Raw genomic sequence first — 20,593 nt, forward strand, 5'->3', positions numbered from 1 at the left:
CAGCTCCAAGATGGGATCTCAGAGGAAGGGCAGTGCTGTGGCCCACCTTGCTCCATGTCACCTGCCCTCACATGTGTCCTGGCAGCCACAGTGATCACTCACATTGAGAACTAACCCAGCTCAGGGTCTTTCTCTGTTAACCATGGAACAAAATTAGTATAACGACTTCTGCATTTGCCTGGGATTGAGGCAGGGAACTGTCAGAGCTAAAAGTGGTTTAAGTCCTTATTTACACAACCCACAGGGCAGGAGCCCCCTGAACTCATCTACCAGCACACTGCTGCAACAGCCAGAGGGGCAGAGACTCACATGGGTGACAAGGACAGGGGTGACAGGGACTGCCTGTCATGTGCTTGCCAGAACAGACCCATCACACACAGCTGCCTTGCCTGCTTTCTCAGTCATATGGGAAAGGGGAAACTCTGCATGTACCCTTTTAAGAAAGACTTTTCATTTGCTTTTTCTGACACTGCCCTGACCAGGGTAAGTCATGCCTCACTTAACTCTAATATGGCAACAGTGTTCAGCACAGAAGTCACAGGGAAGGTGTGTCTGCACATACAAACCACAGCCTCTCTCCTAAGGCATCTCAGATCACTGCTCAGTGGCTCATATTGATTTTTCCAGACAATTCTGGCTCCATTCAAATCCTAGCTACCGACCACAATAAGACTGAATGGGATGTAGCTCAAAGACTCTCCTATCCTGGGCCTTCTTTCTGGAGTACTGGAGCCAGGAATGAGAGCAGAGTATGAGTATCTGCTCCTACATAGCGTTGTGCCACACAGCTCTGTCTCTAAACTGGACCTAACAGCTCTGCTGGCACTGGCCAACAGACTGGTGATCAGTTACCATGATACTCCCCCAGAACATTGGCTGCAAAGAGCAGGAGGACTCTGCTCCTGAGTCTATGACAAATATCTGAGTGAATGCAATACACCCTGCAGACACCTCCACAACGGTGGTGAAACCTGGGTGGAAATTCTGGGCAGAGGTGAAGGGCAAGATGTGCCTCACTGAGAAGAGTTTGGGCAATGAATTCCCTGGCAGAATTTGGTGGATTTCAGACCAGACCCAAGAGCACAGCTCCCTTCCATGAAGAAGGAAAAATACATGTGAATGAGGCATGGCTTTCACAGCACGGGAGAGCAAGGCTTCTCCCACACCTTCCCCGTGGAAGAGCAGGGTTTCTGAGTGAGTGTTGGACTAACCACACCCAGGAGAGCTTCCACAGGGAATACTGATGAGACTGAACTGACAGGAGGGGAGAGCAGGCCAGCAGGAAAGGAAGAAAGCGGGCGGGGAGGGTGTGATGGGTGTGACAGGCTCGTTAGAGCAGGAGTGTAATTGGGCTCCTCGGCAGACTGAGTGGGTTGAGCCCCGAGGGACAGATTGTATCTCACACACAATTCCCATACCTTGCAAAAACCTGCAGGATGGAAAGGAACTTCTGTCCCTGCTCTAGAAAACAAGTGATACAGGCACAAAAGTCTGGACAATACCACCAGAGTTCACTGGCTTTCACCTGCAGGCTTCCAGTACAGAGCTACCTATGCCACAAAACACATTCCAATACCTTCTAGCAAAGACAAAGGCTGAAATAAAAAGGTCAAAAGCCCCAGCTGTGATATGTATAGTAAGCTGGATGGGAATTTTGTTTGGTTAGACTCTCAGAACATCACAGGAGCTGGGTATGCACAGAGAGTGAAATATCTTTTTCATTTCTCCTGACAACAATCTCTGCTGACCTGGAAACACATCATCAAACAGGTGTCCAGAATAAAGAAGAGAGATTTTTTTTTATTTTTTTTTTTTTACCTCCTAGATACAAGATGCTTTAGTTGTGAATAAAACTACATATTGGATAGATTTCAGCTCCTTGTTTTCCTCAGTTCTTAGTTAGCCCATGAGCATCCTCTTCCCTAGTGACATTTATTTGGCATGTCCTTTCCCTCTGAAGCTCAGCCTGGCACAAGCTCCCATGGCATTAGGTGCTACACATTATAATTCAACACAAGCAGGAAGCTCTTGACACTTGTTCATTCTCGACTGATATTTGCCAGGTAATTTCTCTACACAATCCTCCATCTATTGAATGTGTATCAGATGTCCTTCAGAATAACTTCTTGTCTCAAATTTGAGCTGTTTTAATTGAAAAAGTAATAGATTTCATGATATTTCTGTGAGAATACCTGAGATAAGGTTACAGACTGAGATTTCCTCTGGGGTTATCTCTAAGGCTCCAAACCTCAGCATCTGGGTACCTTATTCTATCTCTGTGCCATTGATTCTGTGCTTCCTGGCTTTTGTCTACCCACAATAATCCCTTGACAGCAGAACTAGAAACAGCTTCTTGTCACTACTCAACGATTCTGTCTTAAGGCAGGCACTGGAACTCAGCAGAAGGTGGATTTTATTCCTGTTGAAAACAAACAAACCCCTCTCCTGTAATAGTTTTCCTAGATGTGTCCACCCCCACCTGCCTTTCTTTTCTAGCAGAAAAGGAAGTTCCCAAGTGATTTATCTTTTGCTTTTCAAGCAAAAAGTTGATACATTCTTTCCAGCTGTCAAAAAAAGAGTAATTGTCAAGCAACTATTCTTATTTAACTAGAAAAGCAGTGGAAAGTGGCTGTTTGATGTCCTGGTAACATTCTCCTCTATCCCCTCAGGATTCTTAGATGATTTCTGAACATCTGGATCACAAGAATTACACCAAAACCATTATTTTCCAGCATAAACCCTCTCTTGCAATAGAGAGTTCCTATCATCCACTTCTAAGACAGACAGACACCTACTCACATACTTAGTGAGACTTGTACCAAAATAAAATTGATCTACAGAGGAAAAGGGAACTAATCCAAAGATACTGCCTAGTCCTTCCCTTTCCTGCAAAGCACAACTGATGGAGCTACTTGCTATTCCTAAGATTATTCCTGCTAATCCATTAATGTAGAGAAGTGACCATGCAGACCAAAAATGCTCCAAATAAATATATATTCAAACTAATAACCATGTCAAATAAAGGAATAAATATTTCCCCATCCAGCTGGTTCTCTTGACATCCATCTTATCAGGTTTATCAGGGGCAGGAAGTACAACTTGGAGCAGTGTGGGAGGACTGCCATCTCCACACTTGGCAAAATCTGGGGTTTTCACAAAGTAGAGCATGTCCCAACTTGCCCACTCCAACTGGTTCAAGGGAATTTGGGAGAACCTGAAACGTGTAACAGGTCTAAAGAGTCTTTTGCTGACAGCAGATGGGCTTGGGGTTAAAAAAATGACTCTAACACATCAAGAATGGCCTTCTCCATTAAAGAATTCCTATGATACCTTCAGAAGGTCACTTGCTCTGGCTTTCCATCCCGGTCTACAAAAGGAGGGACACAAACCTGCACCCAGATTAGGCTGCAAGTTCTCTGGGACAAGGGCTATCCTAGTTGTATGCCTAACATTTGTCACAATGTGGTCTTTTCTCACACACCACACAGACTTTTTAAGCAGAGAACACCACCTGTCACTGACCAGGTCAAACATTTCCCATGTGCACACATGACATCAGGAGCAGATCCCTCAGGACCACATTGTACACATCTGAGAGCTGTAAACCTTGGAAGCCAACTGCTTGTCCTCCCTGCTGCCAGACTCTGCCTCCTCTCCTCTCTGCCCCAAACACAGAAACCCAACATTGCCCATGCTGTGCTCTTGTGCAGTCCATGATGCCCTGATGTGGGTCATTCATGGTTGTGTCTCTGCTGTCAACCAGGTGTTGCAAATCTTTTACTATAGCAATTTTTGAGATCCTGTGCTGGGCAACTACGGCTCCCTTCCAACCCAAACCATTCTGTGACATTTGATCCAACTCAAAATTAACACTGTGGAAGGGAAAAAAGGCTTCCAACTGGACAAACTCCTTGCCCTGCTTTACTTCAGAACAAACATGCCCTGGGCTGGGACACACCAGTCCTGATGGCAATAAGGCCTCACTAACCAGTGGAAGTGTTTCAGAGCAGATTCAAGTGCATCCCTGCCCCAAGATGCACACAGGTTCTCCTGACACAAGAAGCAAAGCTGTGAGAACCAGCTTGTGCCAACATTTCACCCATGTGACCCCAAACAACTACACATCCACCCAAAGAGCTGCTATTTTTATTAGAAAGGGCTCACATACACCACAAGCTCCCAGTCTCCAGCTGAGCTTTGCAGCAAGATGCTTAATTATGCACATTTTGCCTGTAGCACACACAAAGTAAAACCTTTCATGTTGACCAATCTCATGTTTGTTACCCCACCTCCATAATCATACATGAAGCCTCTGACCTCACTCAATTTACTGCCCTCTTCTCCCTCAATTTCTCCTGTAAGTTTATATTGCTGTCTACAACAGCAGTATCTGAGTAAATCTCAATGAGACAGTTCTTTAAAGTTGTTTTCTAATTATCAAGCTAATTTGAAACAAACATGAGCAGAAACAACCTCAGAGGAACACACACATTTTATTTACAGCATTCTGCATCCCAGGAAATCTCCACTGGAAACTATAAGGAACCAAATTTGTAAAAGTAACAAAACACATCAAATGAACACATCAGTCACTGAAATGAGAACTAAACCCCACAGACATAAAAACAAACCAGTTACTTACAGTTTTGCTGTGGTTCTGGAGGGAATTTGAGACGGATAATGGCCAAGATTATGAAAACAACCACAGGCCAGGAAATTAAAACAAACGACCATACCTATAAAACAGCAATGAAAATATATGGGTTACGTTTGTCGTGCTGATGTGTCCCAGAGCCCGTCTGGAATGCACAAGTAGTGCCCTAAATGAGTTATAGTTGCATTGTAAATCACACCTGTCTCAGTATGCATACAATTAAAGCCCAAGCATTATCTATGCAGGAAGAAAAACTACCTCAGATTTTGAGAGCAAATAACAAGGCTGAAAACAACACAAGGCTTCCTGTCTTTCAGTTTGGCTGATAATTATGGGGGACAGTGTTTATCCAGCTTGGAGACACTGCTATGGAATAGTAAAGGCACTCTGGGAAATATAGGGCTTTTGGACAGGCCAGTGGTGACACAGAAGACCTGAGGTGTGAAAGGCTGGTTTCACTTTCCGTGAAAGATGCTGCTCTAATCATGGGTAAATATGACTGATTTAGTTTTATCCCAGAGTTTGAGTGTTTGACAAGTCTACAACATTTCTTCCCAAAAAATTTCAGTGTTCTTCACAAATAGTTGAGCCTCGTGGTTGAGCTGAAGAAAGGATTTGGTCATTTACAAGATGTAGAGCCCGAGAACAGTGAAGGAAGGGGTTTATGGAGCTGTGCAACCAGTCAGCCACAGAAGTCACATTTGAACAGCAATCACCAAGATCCCTCATATGAGCTTCTGACCCCAGCAACGCAAATCCCTGGCCCCTCTCCACTTCCAGATCGTAGCAGTCCATATACATGAGCTGAGATGAATCATGGAAAGGTTTGGGCTGGAGGGGACCTTAAAGCCCATCTCGTTCCACCCCCTGCCATGGGCAGGGACACCTTCCACTAGACCAGGCTGCTCCAAGCCCTGTCCAACCTGGCCTTGGACACTTCCAGGGATGGGGCAGCTACAGCTTCTCTGGACAACCTGTGCCAGGGCCTCCCCACCCTCACAGGGAAGAACGTATTCCATATATCTAACATAAGATGGACGAGAAATTATGTAGAATTGGCCTAATACATTGAAAACACATGAACATCTATAGAACTCTTGTGTTTAACATGAGGGTTGACAGTTTCAATGGATAAGAATTAAGAAAATACAGTCTGGTAATCATCTACTGTAGTAAACCAATCTAGGTAGGAGGCCCAAAATCTTAAAACTACAAGCCTTGGAGTTTAGTGAGCCAGGAAAATGCAATTATTCAAATAATCAACAGCTTCTGCACTAGTTGGCTACCTTGCTCCCATGCTCACTAGATTAGAGCTTTCCATCCATCAGTAGCTAAGCTCAAGCTACTCTGTGCTGCAAAATTGCTATGCCATCTTCATGCCAATTTTTGTAACTGCAAAGATGTCTTTCTTCAAAATAATCCCATTTTTCATCGTTGTGCTACTATTTTTTTCAGATCAGCACACATTACCCACAACTCTTTTTCCAAAGTAATTCCAAGCCCATAACCATGTTTTCATTTCCTGTAACACTTACTGGAACATAAAACCAAACAGACAGACAAACAAATCCTGCAGAGCAATTCAGCTTGAAGATGGTTGTTTTACAGCAAAGTCCATCCCTATCAGCCCTGATGAGGTTACAGAGGCTTGAAAGCAGGAGTCAATTCATGCCCCAAAATAGGCAACCAACAGACACCAAATCACAAGGCCCCTCCCCACACACCCCTTCACAGAGGGCACTCCTCTAATTTCAGCATTCAGCAGTATTTTAGCTTTTACAGATAGTTCCTGCCTTTCACATACACACTGCCAACTTGTAACAGGATCCATCGCTGAAACTACCATCTATTTATAATTTTTTCTATCAGATGCTTTCCCTATAATCAGTCCCCAAACACGCAGTTTAACTGTGATTAATTCCTGTGCAAACAGTATCATTAACGCAGCCTCCTCGTTTAGAACCACACAGGCTAAAGGAAAATTATGGGGTAAGAGCACAGAAACTGATATTAGTCAGAAGCTGCCTGAAGGAAGGGCCAGACATCTGTCACATTCTTGGGACAATGAATGAATACTGATAGTTTCTACTCAGGGAAATTGTGGTACGTCCCCATTTTGAGCTATAATGGTGCTTATACTCCCCACTTTCCACACAGCTCTTCCCTCAGTATCTCTGTCCTTTGATTTAATTGGATTTAATAGTAGCTGGGCACATCAGTTGCAACATCACAGCATTCCCTCTGTCCCAGGCATTTCTAGCCAAAGACAACCACCCTGGCCAACAGCTTGCAGGTGGAACGTGTTGACTCGAATGGAACCATAAACAACCTCAATTTGGCTCTCAGGACATTAAGAACTGTGATGTCATTCCACAATCCCTTGGTTGGTGGATTATTTCACTGCTAAAAGTTGATTTAATCGCTCAGACCTTAGTATCTCTGAGTACAGGTACATAGAAATACAGTGTGGAGCAAAAGGTAGAAGTAAAATATGTTTTCCAGCCCTGGAGAGGCTGATGAACAGAGCAGGAGAGCATTCGAGTCTGCAGGGGTGGGACAGGGCTGCGTGGTGTCAGACCATCCCATGGCATTCCAGTCATTCCCAGAGAGGGCAGCCAACACCACTGCAGCAGCAGGAACCACCTTCACTCCTTATCAGAAATTGAAAAGCACAACAGAACACTTCCCTCTCTCCCTCCCAAAGCTCTCCAACAGCCTGGTCTGTAAGTGAAGGCAGATTACACAGGTAAAAAACATGCAAGGAGGAGGACAGAAATCAGGATGTGCTTGGGAGCAGAGATCTGGCCTTACCTCCTCACACCCTCTGCAGTCTGAGCAAGCTCCCTAATTTGGAGCAAGAGAGGGAAATGAAGGAGGGTTGCAGGGAATGGCTGCCATAAAATAGTCTGTAGTGGCCAGATTTTTATTTTAATTGACATTTCAATTCTACAGAATTGATATTTCAACTCCACAGGAAACCAGAATTAAAGCAAGTGAGACTGGTCAAAGCACAAGTAAGGCTTAGGTTGGCATTTACTCTGAGTACACAAGAGCTCAGAGACCCAGACCTTCTGCTTTTAATGAGGCTGTTACAATTTCTCTTGAGAAATTAGAAGTAATTTATTGGGATTCTTCTGCATCTCAGAAAAGGTATATTTTGCAGCAGTGAAGAATATTCAGGTATGCAGCACATCCATAGGAGTCAGAGGAACTCAGCACCTCTCCAAATTAGGCTCCACAACTGAGAGGGAGAACACAGTAGGCAAGAACTGACCTTGCAGAAGCACGTGGTGATACTGGGCCTTTCACTCCATCCTCATATCACACCCTCCATGGCCACTTCTCTTCTGTCAGCATTTTCTGCACCTGCCAAGGCTTCCAGTCCACCAAGGCAAGTTTAAAACCCATCTTGTTTGGATTACTAGCAAGAGGACAGGTGGTGGTACAGGCCCATGAACCTCAGGATGATGTATTTACTGTGCAGCTGCACCGAAACCAGACTGGGACAAAACTGGGCAGCCTTTGCCTGGCCACACAAGGCCACCCAAAGGAACATGCACCTCCCTGATGCTGCTGCAGGTCAGATCACTCTCTGGACACTGGTGGCAATGTTTTGTCTTTTGGGAAGAAAGACCATTGGGGTGTTTGATTTGCAGCACACTGGACTGCACTGGAAATCTGTCCTACCTGAATCTCTCAGAGCTGCTTTTTCCTTTGTCCATCCTTTACAAATGGGTGTGTGTAAGGGCAGCCCCCACAACCCCCAAATCCCAGGGACTCCTTGGAGGCTGTACACCAACCAAGGGGTCTGCTCCAGAGGAGCAGGTACAGAACTGCAGCTGAACTCAGGCCTGCCTGTGAGTTTGTGCAAGGTTTTGTTTGCACAGAGGGAACAAGAGTGGCATCCACAGTACTCCATCTGGACTCCTGAGCCCTCATGCACGAGCTCCAATGCAAGACCCAATTATTTTGGCCTAAAATGACCCACCTTCACTTCCATACCATTCCCTTCCTTCCCTGTGCCTCTATCACCATGACCTTCCTCTCCTGCAGTGTCCCCCTTGCTCATCAGCTCCCACCATTCCCAGGTTCCCACTCCTCTGTTCCCACACTCACCGGCTGCCTCTTGACACTCAGCCAGTTCTTCCAGAGCAGGATCCTCAGGTGCTGAGAGAGCGCAGCCATCCTGGGCTGAGCCAACCACGAGCGAACAGCTGCGTATTCTTCCTTCCCGGCTTAGGAGGCAAAAGTGGAGGCTCTAACCCACAGGGGCATCCACTGTCCAATATCCAAGCCTCTGCCTCTTCCCCACAGCATAGCTCTGGAGCAGCTACCTCATGCACCGCTGGCTGCTGCAGTCCCAGTGAGCGTAGCTCTCGTCCTCCCAGCAATAGCTCCAAGCAAATTCAACAGGTTCTTCCTCTGGCGGCAGCGGGCGGGCGCAGCAGCCTGCCTCCACTTGTGGGGATTACAACAGCCAGCCTCTCCTGGATGCTCCCTGCTCCAGCCCTCACCGATAAAATGGACAGCATTCCAAAAAGATGCTTCTGCTCAAACAAAAGGTGATGCATGCCTCCTCCTCCCTGTGATGAAACCACCTGTCTGCCCACACACCGCTCCTGCTGGAGAGGTGTCAGCAGCAGCAGAGTTCGGCTGCTCGCCAGGCCAGTCTGACTTCCCCAGGTTCTCAGGGAATGCCTGGGAAGAAAGTATCCACACCGTGTATCTTCCTGGCATTGCTGATTTGGAATTAGTTGTTTGCCTTTTTTTTTTAATTAAATCTACCCATCCAAGGAAATTAAATGAAAGCGCTGAAAAACATATATAAATTAAAATCTCAGGGACTGATCTAATTGCTCAGTTTCCTGTATGTTCCCTTTCCTCCAGGAGACCAGTCCTGTGGCTCTCAGTGACTGAATTCAAGGTAGCATACCCAATCCACTGGGAATGGATCACACCCCACAAAGATTTCAAGCACTAGTGTGGCTTGAACACTTGTTATTGAACTGATCATTGAGTTTTCCAAGCTAGTGAAATCTAAAAACAACAGCCAGACATGAAACAGAAAAGGCAGGTACAGAGGGAAGCAATGACAGCACAGGGACAGCTCATTGTACCAAATCTAAAATCCAGACTTGACTGATGGGCTCTGGTCATCCAGAAGAGCTGTGGTCCCTCTCAGAGAGGAGCACATACACTCAAGTATCCTGCTTGGTAACACTGAGATCCTCCACAGAGCACCTTGGCAAGCCAGGGGAGACATCACTGCTCTCAGCATATTCCAGGAAAGATGAAAGACTGTTCTTGTACATGGTATTTCTTCCAACCACAAACTAACTTTATGCCTCAAAAATGAGTCCTTGCCAAACTCCACCCAGGGACAGAAGTAGAGGTGGCAGCAGAGGAGTTTTGATCTAAGGGTTGTTAAAAGCACCGAGTGAGAGGAAAAGAGAGAGAGGGGAAGAGAGAGATGTGGTACTCAGTGAAGAGAAACAGCTCCTCCAGATTGGTGAGGAAGTACTTTAAAGCTGGGAATAGCAACAGATCTGGAGCAGTCCCTGTCCCACATACCTTCAGTCTAAATAGATCAGACATTCCAATGGTGGGAGTGAAGCTGGGGCTAAAATTAACCTAAAAGGCTTCCCTGGTATAGTTTTGATAGCAATGGGAAGAAACACAAATGTCTAACCTCCCAGCTTACATTCCTTTTTTTTTTTCCTACCAAATGTCCTCAGGAGAGAGAGAGGGATCTGGTTTGGGTTTGTGGATCAAGAACAAGCACTGCTCCTTGGGACACTGTTCTAGTTCAGCTCCATGTAAGAGGCACAGCCAGATTAACTGCATTTGGTCCAATCCATTTGCAAACTTTATTCACTTCCTCTCTGGGGCTGAAAAAAGAAATCCAAATATAGATAATTCTGCTCTGAGGGGGTAAGAGAGAAGAAATTTATAATTTCACCATTCACTGCCTTGCCAAGGTCTTTTAAGACAAGTGTCTGATTGCTTCTTTTTCGTATTCAGTCAAACAACTGTTTCAAAAGAACACTATGATTTCAATAATAATTTTCCCAAGCAAATGCACATCCTTACTTCCTTTGTGAACTGAGTCAACAAACATTCCCCTTGGGAAGTACCCAAAGGATAATTTGTTCGAGTTCACCACTGTAAAATCAGAATAACTCAATGTCAGTTGGCTCTCAGAACACCTGCATTCAACTCCCTGAACACCACAGTGTTCCGGTTCCAGAACACAAGATGAGAACTTTATTAAGCCATTGTACCTTTTTGCTTTTTAATTCCTTTACTGAATAATTCCTGCAGATGGCACAGGAGGCTGGGGACAAAGTGACCAGAGCAGACAGATGTCCCAGTGTGCCAATGTACGTATAGCCAGAGGAGGAGAGGAAGGAAAGGCCAAATTCCTCATTCTCCTAAAAAGTCCTCAGTTGGTTTATTCCTCTGGTTAGAGAACTAGGGCTCTTCTGGGCTGAAGGGCAAACTGGTGGTTCAGATCACTGAGAAGAAGAGCAGCATCTGTTTCTGTGGCCACGAAGCAGGGGAAACTCTCAGGGGAGCTCTGAGCTGTGATTTCATGCAATGCAGGCCCCTAGAGCCATGATCCGTCCCCTGTGCTGCAGCAGTGACTACAGCTCATAACACCATGCAGGGGCTGCAGCTTCCAGGGCAGAAAGAATCTCACATGCACCAAGAACTCACAACCTCTGAGGCCTTTCCTTGGGATGCTCTTTCAAGGAGAGTTTTTACTTCAGTTACAAGGAATGCACTCGTGCTTCCCAAGTATGCCAGTTACCTCTATGAGAAATGAAAACTTAGGGAAGTGATGCAAGACAAAACTGGTAAGAGAAGAGGATAAAGTCCCTCTGAGTGAATGATCTGCTTGCAGGACACATCCCTATGGGTCCTGACATGTCAGGGCTGGTAGCTGTGAGTGCCACAGGCAGCAGCAAGGGAGGGATGCAGGAACAGAGAACACTGCTGTGAAAGAGCTGCAGCACAGGGTCAGCCAGGGGTGTGGGGGGCTCTCTCCAGCCCTAACACACTGAGAGGATGAGAAGAAATGGCCAGGCTTTACAGTTACTATTTCACTAGTTGCTTGGCCAAAACAGCAGGTCCACACAGCACAAAGCCAACAGCACCATAAAATGCAAACAACTGTCTGCTCATTAATGCTCCTGGCTTAGCTTTGAAACACAAGGGGAGCTGGAGCAAACATGAGAGGGCAAAATATTTACCCCCTTGAAGTGCCAGACAAGAACGAAAAAACCTCTTCAGCTGGCTACCAGTAAAAAAACCCAAACCACAACACTAATCTTGCAGTAACTCAATGCTACAACTAACCCTCAGCAGAGGCTTCAAAGGCAGGCAGGCAAAAGGTGGCTGTGTGCCCCCCAGGGGCCTGGGGGAAGAGAGATCACACCAGGAGCGAGCAGAGATGCTCAGCCAGATGAACTGCCAGGCCAGAGAAACACAGGCAGGGCAGAACGAACCGAGGGAGATGCACAAGGGAGCAATGGGGTAACACAGTGACTCATCAAGAGGCAGGACTCTGAACTGGGTGCTTTCCCCTTGCAGAGCTTGCAGCGTCTTTAGTTACTGAACAGAGTTCAGGAGCAAGTCCAGACTGTGCAAGATGGGCTTTCCTCATGGCTTGTGTAAGCCAGTATTGACCAAATGTTTGACACACTCTCTTTAGGGATTGCAGAGATGCCTATGCATAGGCTTTAGCTGTGATCCCTTATTCACACTCCAAGCCAGGCCAAGGACTGCTGAGCAAGCAGCCTGCAGCCCCACACTGCTCTCTGCAAAGTGCAGGACACTCAGACCATGGCAGAGCAGACCTGCCTGCTCAAAGGTAAGTGCACACTTACACAGCCTGTTAGGTGGCACTTTGCCAGTGTCACATGCAAAGAAGGCCCTACAGAATACCAGTTGTCACCATTTCTAACAGAACTCTGCAAGAAAAGCCTTCATGCAATGGGTACAACTCATTTTCATGGCATAGCCCCATGAAAGGACAGGCCATCAAACCAAGCCCAACTTTAGGATGTTCCACAACTAGAATGTGTAGAAATCAGAGAAACCTTTCACAAGAAAGGTTGTCAAGCATTGGAACAGGCTGCCTAGGGAAGTGGTGGAGTCATTACCCCTGGAAGTGTTCAAAAACACGTGGATGTGGTACTTGAAGACATGGTTCTGTGGTGAACAAGGTGGTGCTGGGTTCACATTGGACTTGATCTTACAGACCTTTTCCAACACTAACAATTCCATCATTCTAACATCATATGCCCTTGCAGCACTGAGGAGTTCCCCAGCACATACTCTCTGGTTTGCTCCTAATTCCTTCCAAAGGCATGGCAGGAGCCTGGAAATGTAAATTCCTACGCATCTCCTGGGTGCCTAATTTCAGGCACCTGAACAAGACACCGTTTTGGGAGAGATGCTCACTCAGCATTTAAAAGAAAAAAAAAAAATCAGAGCCCTCAGAAAAACTAAAATGGGCAGCAATATTTTTAGTCACTACAGAAACTGCTGGTGTTGTGGCATCACCACAGTGCCACTCTGCCACCAAACACATTTCCACAATTTATTGGTGATTCCACCCCCCACCCTTTAAAATGCATTTGCTCAACAGCCCCTCCTGGAATCGGTTTTCCCTTCAGTGATCCATTACTGCCATGAATACAAGGATTTTGTCACACAGGGCCCACTCCGAAGAGTTCAAGGAGAACTGATTTTTGGCTCAAAGTCCTTGGATATTAACTTCTTTATTTCTACAGAGCAGCCTTGTTTCCAGGAACAAGCCCCCAAACCAAGTGGAGTTTTGGGATACTCTAATATTAGAGCAGTAAAGCACCAAAACTGAAATGTCTGAGCTTCTTGCAAATGAATTTAGAGGCACCACAGGCTGAAACACTTGGGACAGGATTCTCAGATGTCAAAAACCTTCTGCAGAAGCAGATTTAGGGAAGGGCAAGGAAATGCAACTTTTGGTTCTAAAGCCACAGTGCCTCTGTTACCAGCCAGCCCTCCTCCCTTGCTCCCAAGGTCACCTTCAGCTACATCTGATCCCAGCAAACCTCCAGGTCCATGAGTCATTTCCCACCACACCCAGCAGTGAGGGCTTTATTTGAGAGGCTCCAACACACACCTACCTTGCCACAGGTTGTTTTCAGGCTTCACAATCCCCCTTTTCCATTGATTACAAACTCCTGTGATACTATCCACACACAGCGCTGGATCAGGATTACAAGTTAGTCAGAAAGGAGTTGTGGGCACAACATGGGCAGTGAAAGGCAGCTCCTACTGACAGACCCCAACCTGGGCAGCCACCAACAAGCCCAGGTTAGCCTCCCCCTGCTACAGCAGAACTTCACTAGTAGAGCCACACACTCCCTCTATTCCACCCTCTTGCTCATCAAATAAGCACAGCAACACAGAGTTCTTCAGTTAATTGAAGCCACTGATTTGGGGTCTGTTGTGCTCAGACAGCATAGTGCCTCCATAATTAAAACCCTTTCTCAAAAGCCTTATTCTTGGGGCCAGGGCCCAACTTTCAATCTACACAAACCCACTGAATCCCAAGGCTGGCAAGTGGCCATTCCCTTGTCCATGTCCTCATGTCCATACAGGCTTTGCTCAAGAGCCTGGCTGTGTAAGAGCAAGCAGATCATATAACAGAAGTTTCATTAGTAGAGCTTTTAACCCTTCCTTGAGATTATTAACAATGTTAAGTCCAGGTCTAATGCCAAGGCTTGCAACAAGAGATGAGACAGCTCCAAGGGTGCAAATCCTGACATTTCTCATTTATCATTCTTTGTGCACTCAGCTGGTTTCCAATCCACATGGCAACGCTGATGTCCCACCAATGAACCTGGAGAGCTGACAGATGGACTAATTAGGGATCACACCACTTATGGCAAGACTGATAACAAGGTCAAAGCAAGGTCATTGTGAAAAATCAATTTGACTTTGGGAAGAACAATGTGTATTTCCAAGGCTGGGGACAACTGTGCTTTCCAAATCAACCTGTCAGCAAAACTGCCCAAAAAATTTCCAAGAAACCCGTTTCCAAATTCAGAGGCCCAAGGATAGACTGTGAGGATAAGGAAACAGAAAAGGCAGGATGCACTTGTGACAAGAGCTGTATCATAAGTGGGCTGTTCTGTATGCAGTGGAAACACAATATCTACTGAAAGATTAAAATTGTATTAACTTAAAAATTTACTACAGTTGCACATGATAGGAAGATAAATCCACAGTTATGTGAATTTAGTAAAGATTTTTTCCTGTGTTTCATAATCAATGCAAGCTTGGCTTCATAGCAGGGTGACTTGAAAAAGTAGAAGGAAATAACACCGAGAAGGTATACCCTGAAAGACACCACAGAACATGAAGCCAGTATGAACAGAGCAGTGATCATCAGTACTGAAAAAGAACACTCATCTTGCTTCTTCCTTATAAAATTTGCACCACAGGTAAAGCAAGAGTTCCGCTTCTACAGAGGGTTCCACTTGACTGTATTAATCTACTCAAAAGACAACCAACTAGACCAAAAACTTGCTCAGTGTTATAAAGACAACCAAGAAAAGCTTGGTTTAGCTCCTTGGCCCTTGGCCAAGCACATACCTCGAGAGCAGAGCATTTCAAAGCCCCAGCAGCTTCAGCAAAGACCACAGACTTGGCTGACATACACTGAGGCCCACAGAAGCCTAACAAAATGGAAAACATCTCTAAGTTGTTACAATAAAAGAACTCAGAAGTAGCAACAGGAAAAAAAGATAAACTAAGATTATCATGGGATAATAAAACATCTACTTGTGATCTAGTTTGCTCATATTTAGTAACTGAGTTGGGAGCAGTGTTTTACCCCCCATAGCTGGGGTGCATTCATACATGCTCCTTCCCACATGGATTTTCTGTTACCTAAGCAAGCACAGGGTTCTCAATCCAGGCACTTATCATATTCTTTCTCTTCAACCTGTCTGCACATTTCAATGAAATATCTACAGGTCCAATCATTTCTGTGGGATTCATCCACTAACAGGTTTGGATGCTATGGGGAAGGGTGGACAACCAAACCCACAGACCTCACTTCTAGAAGCAAACAGCAATCTGAGAGCACAGGCTAAGGCTGTGGAGCCACTACACTCCTATTTAATAGGTTTCTAGGGTGACTATCCATCACCAAGTCACCTGGGTGTTATTACAGAATCAGCTAATTAAAACCACACCCTGAGATCTAAATGAGCATAGGGAGTGCTGATGAGTAATGACAAGTTGCACAAGGCCTGTCAGCCTCCTAGAGCTGGGAACCTGCTTGCTGTAGAGAAAATAGGTGTTGTAATAATCTCCTACAAGCACTACAGTGGTGGAGGAGCACAGACAGGAGCAGAGAAGGGCTTGCTTGCCTACAGAGTAATTCTGAAAGCTCCTTCATTTATAGCAAAGGAAAGGTTAAAGGACTCTTTTCCCTCTTCAGGTCATTGATAAAAGGCAGATGCTACAAAAGAGGGTTTGATTCTCTGACTCACACAATGGAGATGGGCAATCTTTATGGGATGGGTGAGGGAGGATGGCTCAGCAATGAGCCTGGGAGAGAGTGCTCACTCCTCCTTTCCCCAGTGATCAGCACTAGGCACCATTCCCAGGAGGAACCAGCCTGCTCCTTCAGGAAGGCCTCTGAGCGGATTCACCGAGCTGAGGCAGTGCAGTGCCCAGGAGAAAGGCTCATGATAAGGCTTGCCCTGAGTTTATGGGCTCTATTTCAAAACCTGTGTGAGCCTGAGCACGAGGCACACAGGGTGATCCTTGGAGAGCTGGGGAGCAGGCATGGGACACGTGCTGGGGAAGGGCTCCCTGGGAGGAGGTGTAAGATGTGCTGCATCCACCTGGGCCTCCCTGCACATGTCGAGTGTGCAATTACACAGATCCTGCCACCTGCATGCCCTCAGTGGTGCTTCCAGAGTGTGCCCTTATCCTGGAAGGTGTCTGATACACACTGAGCTCTTCAGCTGGGAGAGGCCCATTCCTGGGTGACCAAAACAGCAGACCCCACTCTTGATTTACATCTCAGAGAGTTGTCACTGCTGGACTTATCCTTTCATTTCTCAAACAGAAATTACAGCAATATGAAGTCTAGAGTTGATATTGTGACTTTGGCATCACATGGAAGTTGTCTTGAGTATGAAACAGAGAAAGAGGGGAATTAATCACAAGTACTGTTGGATTGCACTTGCAGAGCAAGTCCAGCACATTCTGGGTAGCCACAGATAGTCAATCACAGCCAAACCAAACTGTGCTTGGTGGGCATATAGTGATCCACCATGCAGGACCTCCCCAGCAGGCCAGACAGGTCCTGCCTGTACTGGTCCTATTACATGTGCACTGTAAAGCTGAACAGCAAGTTTTCTAGAGCCACGACTCCAGGACCTCTGGATTCTGGCAGGCCTGGCAGAGCCCCCTGGCTGTTAGCAAGGCTGTTTGGTGACTTTATTCTGGGCTCCTTGGTCTGAAGTCCAAGACATCCTAAATGTCTTGCTGGGTTTTGCAGCTACCAAGTTGCACAACTGGCCAGAATTCTCCTCACCTTCAGTCTGGATGTCTGGAAATCTCCAACAAGTGACTTTGTTTGATACTTCTTGAGGTTTTTTTCCCTTGCCCAAAGAAAATTTCTGTCTGGAAAAACTTTTAAATTATAAAATACTCCCCAGACCCTTGGGTGTGTGTCCTTTTGGATGCCATTACAACTGCCACATCAGAAATATATTCTGTGAGACATTTATAGCTGTGAAACACAGCTGGAGCAGTGGTAAGAGAGGAGCACAGGACAGACACTGTGCCTGTGCATGAAGATTAATACCTTTGGGCAGGAAGTTACAGTCTGTCTACAAAGGCCCCTGAAGAGCTTTATTATTTATGGATAGTATCATTATTTAGAGTCCAAAGGTTTGCCCTTTTTCTCAGCTTGTTTCAACAGACATCAAAGGAGGACTCATCAGTGTCTTCCTCTTCACTGCCAGAAGGTAGTAGAAAGAATTGTAATTGGGACTCTTTACAGTCAAAATGTTTATAAAAACCCTTCCCTAATTATTTAATAATGAGGCATTTGATGATGCACTGGAAGCAACATTCATTTTCATCCAAGAAAACAGAAGTAGCATCAGATGTCTGCTTGAGGAAAAAATGCCATGGAAGAGTACACTCTGTAGACACTAATCCATGTAATCCCTTGGAAGGATGATGCCTTGTTTTCCAAAACTAGTTTCAAGACAGACTATGAGATAGATATATATATATAGATATAGATATATATAGATATATATAGATATAGATATATATATAGATAGATATATATACATGTATCTCACTAGAAATGGGTGAACAAGCCTCAGTTTGTGCCATCCTGATAACTCAAAGACAGCAGGAAGGACTACTGAGGGCAAATGGGACTGTGTGTTTATCTGGGTTGTAGCTTCTGCCTAGAAGTGAAACCAGAGGATAAATGTGGAGATAACATCCAGTGTCAGTCAGATGACACAGCAAGGCATTAACCTTCTCACCAGTGCAGGCTGTTTGACTTGTATGAAGAAACCTGGAGTGCACAAATAACATATCATATAATAGCAGAAATCATCAAGCAGCAGATCAATTGTCTCCCATCAGGAAAATTTCTCCTCTCATCCCAAGAGGAGCAATACTGGGGACTCCATGGTACCTAAACAGTGGCTTGACTTTACTCCAGCTATTGCAGAACCAACAGTTTATCTCCTGCATATGCATGAAGTGAGTTAGGCATAGATTGATTTGGGAAAAGGTTAGGCTAGCAATGGAATAAAATACTGCCAGCAGTTCTCTGCTGCAGGACTATTTTCAGATCGCTTTGGGCACAAAGGTTGCCCAAGAGTTCATCATTTTGAGGCAGGCAAGAGCCTTGGGGCTCCATTAATGTAAAACACAGGGTTTCTAAGCAATGGGTATTTACAGAGACTCGCCCAGTCCTGTATATTGATGCCACTTGGATACAATCTCCTACAAGTGTTCCAAATGGGTGTTTTGTGACTGTGAAGTTATCTTAAATTTCATGGGAAATTTAAAACATCCTTATCTAGCATCTGTTAAACAATGGGTTTGGGAAGGGAGGTAGATTTTGGAAAAAAACCTCATGTGCATGTAAGAAGGTGGAATTATTCACATATACACACATACTCTGGTGTGAGAGCACAGGTAGTTTCAGCAGCAGGAATAATGCTGATGCAGCCATGGTGAGGGGCATGGTGTGTCAGGTAACCAGGGACACATTTCCACAGCTCATGTTTTCCTTGGAGCATGAGCAGGGCAAATCCAAACCTGCCTGCAAAATCCCCAGAAGAAACCATCTTAATATTTATAGCCCTTACATAACCCTAAGCCCCACTTGTACAATCATTTATACACATACTTAACTCCATAAACAACTGCCAAGTGGAACAGCTACCCACAAACAGGAAGGAAAGCCTGTGACAGCATCCCTGCAGGATTGGGGCACCAGCCTGTGGGAGCCAGAGGCCTCTCCTGGATGGCAGGAAGGCCCTTGGCATGCTGTGGGTGCAATGCAAAGCTCTGCAGCAGTCAAACCTGAATAGAAACATGGGTTAAAATTATTTCATTATTCAAATATCTGAAAGCTGTGGAGTCAAACATGTCATTTTTACAGGAGAAAATGTGAAAACCCCATACTGCCTGTTTCCTGGACTGGAAGCTGGGCACTTCAAAAAAGTCTCTGTAGCACACATTGCCTTTGAGACATTTTTTTCTCATTTTCATAAAATCACAGAATCATGGAATGACCTGGACTGGAAAGGACCTTAGAGATCATCTACTTCCAACCCCCTGCCCTGAGCTCCGAGGACGAACAACCAGCATCACTTGCAGTTATTTTTTTCCACAGACAACAATCAACAGCTCTAAACCCAACTCCCAGTGCAGCTTGGGTCAAGTTTCAAAAGCCTTCATGTTCTCTGTGTGTGTGTGTGCACACTTTAATTTACTGTGGCTACAGAACTGCATTTGTAGGACTAGGTTTAAATTTTTTCTTTTCTAATCTCCCAGGCAGTTCTCTGTGACAGTGAGTGTATCACAGCACAAAATCCCTGGCAGTGATTGCACAAGTTAGGCTCCAGCCTCTTGCCTTAGCAAGCTGGGTGACCCAGGGATCTTCTGCACAACACTCCTCATGTTTTATTGCCGCCTGCAAAGATCTGGTTTGAGTCTCTTCCAGTGTCAGAGGTTTTTATTGCTAAATAGCCCTGGCTGTTGAGTAATACATGAATTTAATGTGCTCATCCTGCAATGCCTGCTTAGAAGGTCGTGGAAATTCAACTTAAAACTGCAATCAGCTCTTTCTTCCCCCTCTTCTTCATTCTGTCTCTGAGTTTTCTCTTTGCTGTTTCCTATGCTGTAGCAGCCTCTAATGAAGCAGGCTGTCACCTCAATGCTCAGGCACATGAAAGAGATGATCTGGAGGAGGGAGGGGCAGTGGCAAGTCTCATAAAAGCAGCATCCAGCTTGTGCTGCTTTGACAAGACGTGAAATAGTTCCATTCATCCTGACCACCTTATTAATAATCAAAATCCAGGCACAGAAGAAAGCATTGCTGGTAACACTTCATCTGCCTGTTTGGCAAGAGGCATGTGGGGAGAACATGGAAGAATCTTCTGAAGAAGAGCACCAATGCCCATGCAGGACTATTTCATATCTGGAAGAGGTCAAGGAAAGTTTCTGGGAGCCAGGCTTTGGAGAGGAAGCAGAAATCATGCTTTTGAACATTCTGTATCAAAGCTCTCTCGAACATGCCACTGTTGCCTCTGGTACTTTTTGCTAAGGAAACAAAAAACTTCTGTGACAGCTCCCAGCAGTTACAAAAGCGGAGCTACCTTATTA

At 45.4% G+C, this 20,593-nt stretch overlaps 1 protein-coding gene across 1 annotated transcript in view; it reads right to left on the minus strand.

Moving 5' to 3' along the window:
* ABCA12 (ATP binding cassette subfamily A member 12) overlaps positions 1-9,755 on the minus strand; it is an 83,149-nt gene extending 73,394 nt beyond the window's left edge. Inside the window, exons 1-2 of the mRNA XM_064660359.1 lie at positions 8,771-9,755; positions 4,643-4,736 (exon numbers count right to left, since the gene is read on the minus strand). Of these exons, the coding sequence (XP_064516429.1) occupies positions 4,643-4,736; positions 8,771-8,839 (163 nt within the window). The 5' untranslated portion in view covers positions 8,840-9,755. The remainder of the gene's footprint in view (positions 1-4,642; positions 4,737-8,770) is intronic.
* Between the last annotated feature and the right edge of the window lie 10,838 nt (positions 9,756-20,593).

The sequence above is a fragment of the Pseudopipra pipra genome, chromosome 7 (assembly GCF_036250125.1).
Source record: "Pseudopipra pipra isolate bDixPip1 chromosome 7, bDixPip1.hap1, whole genome shotgun sequence".
NCBI lineage: Eukaryota > Metazoa > Chordata > Aves > Passeriformes > Pipridae > Pseudopipra > Pseudopipra pipra.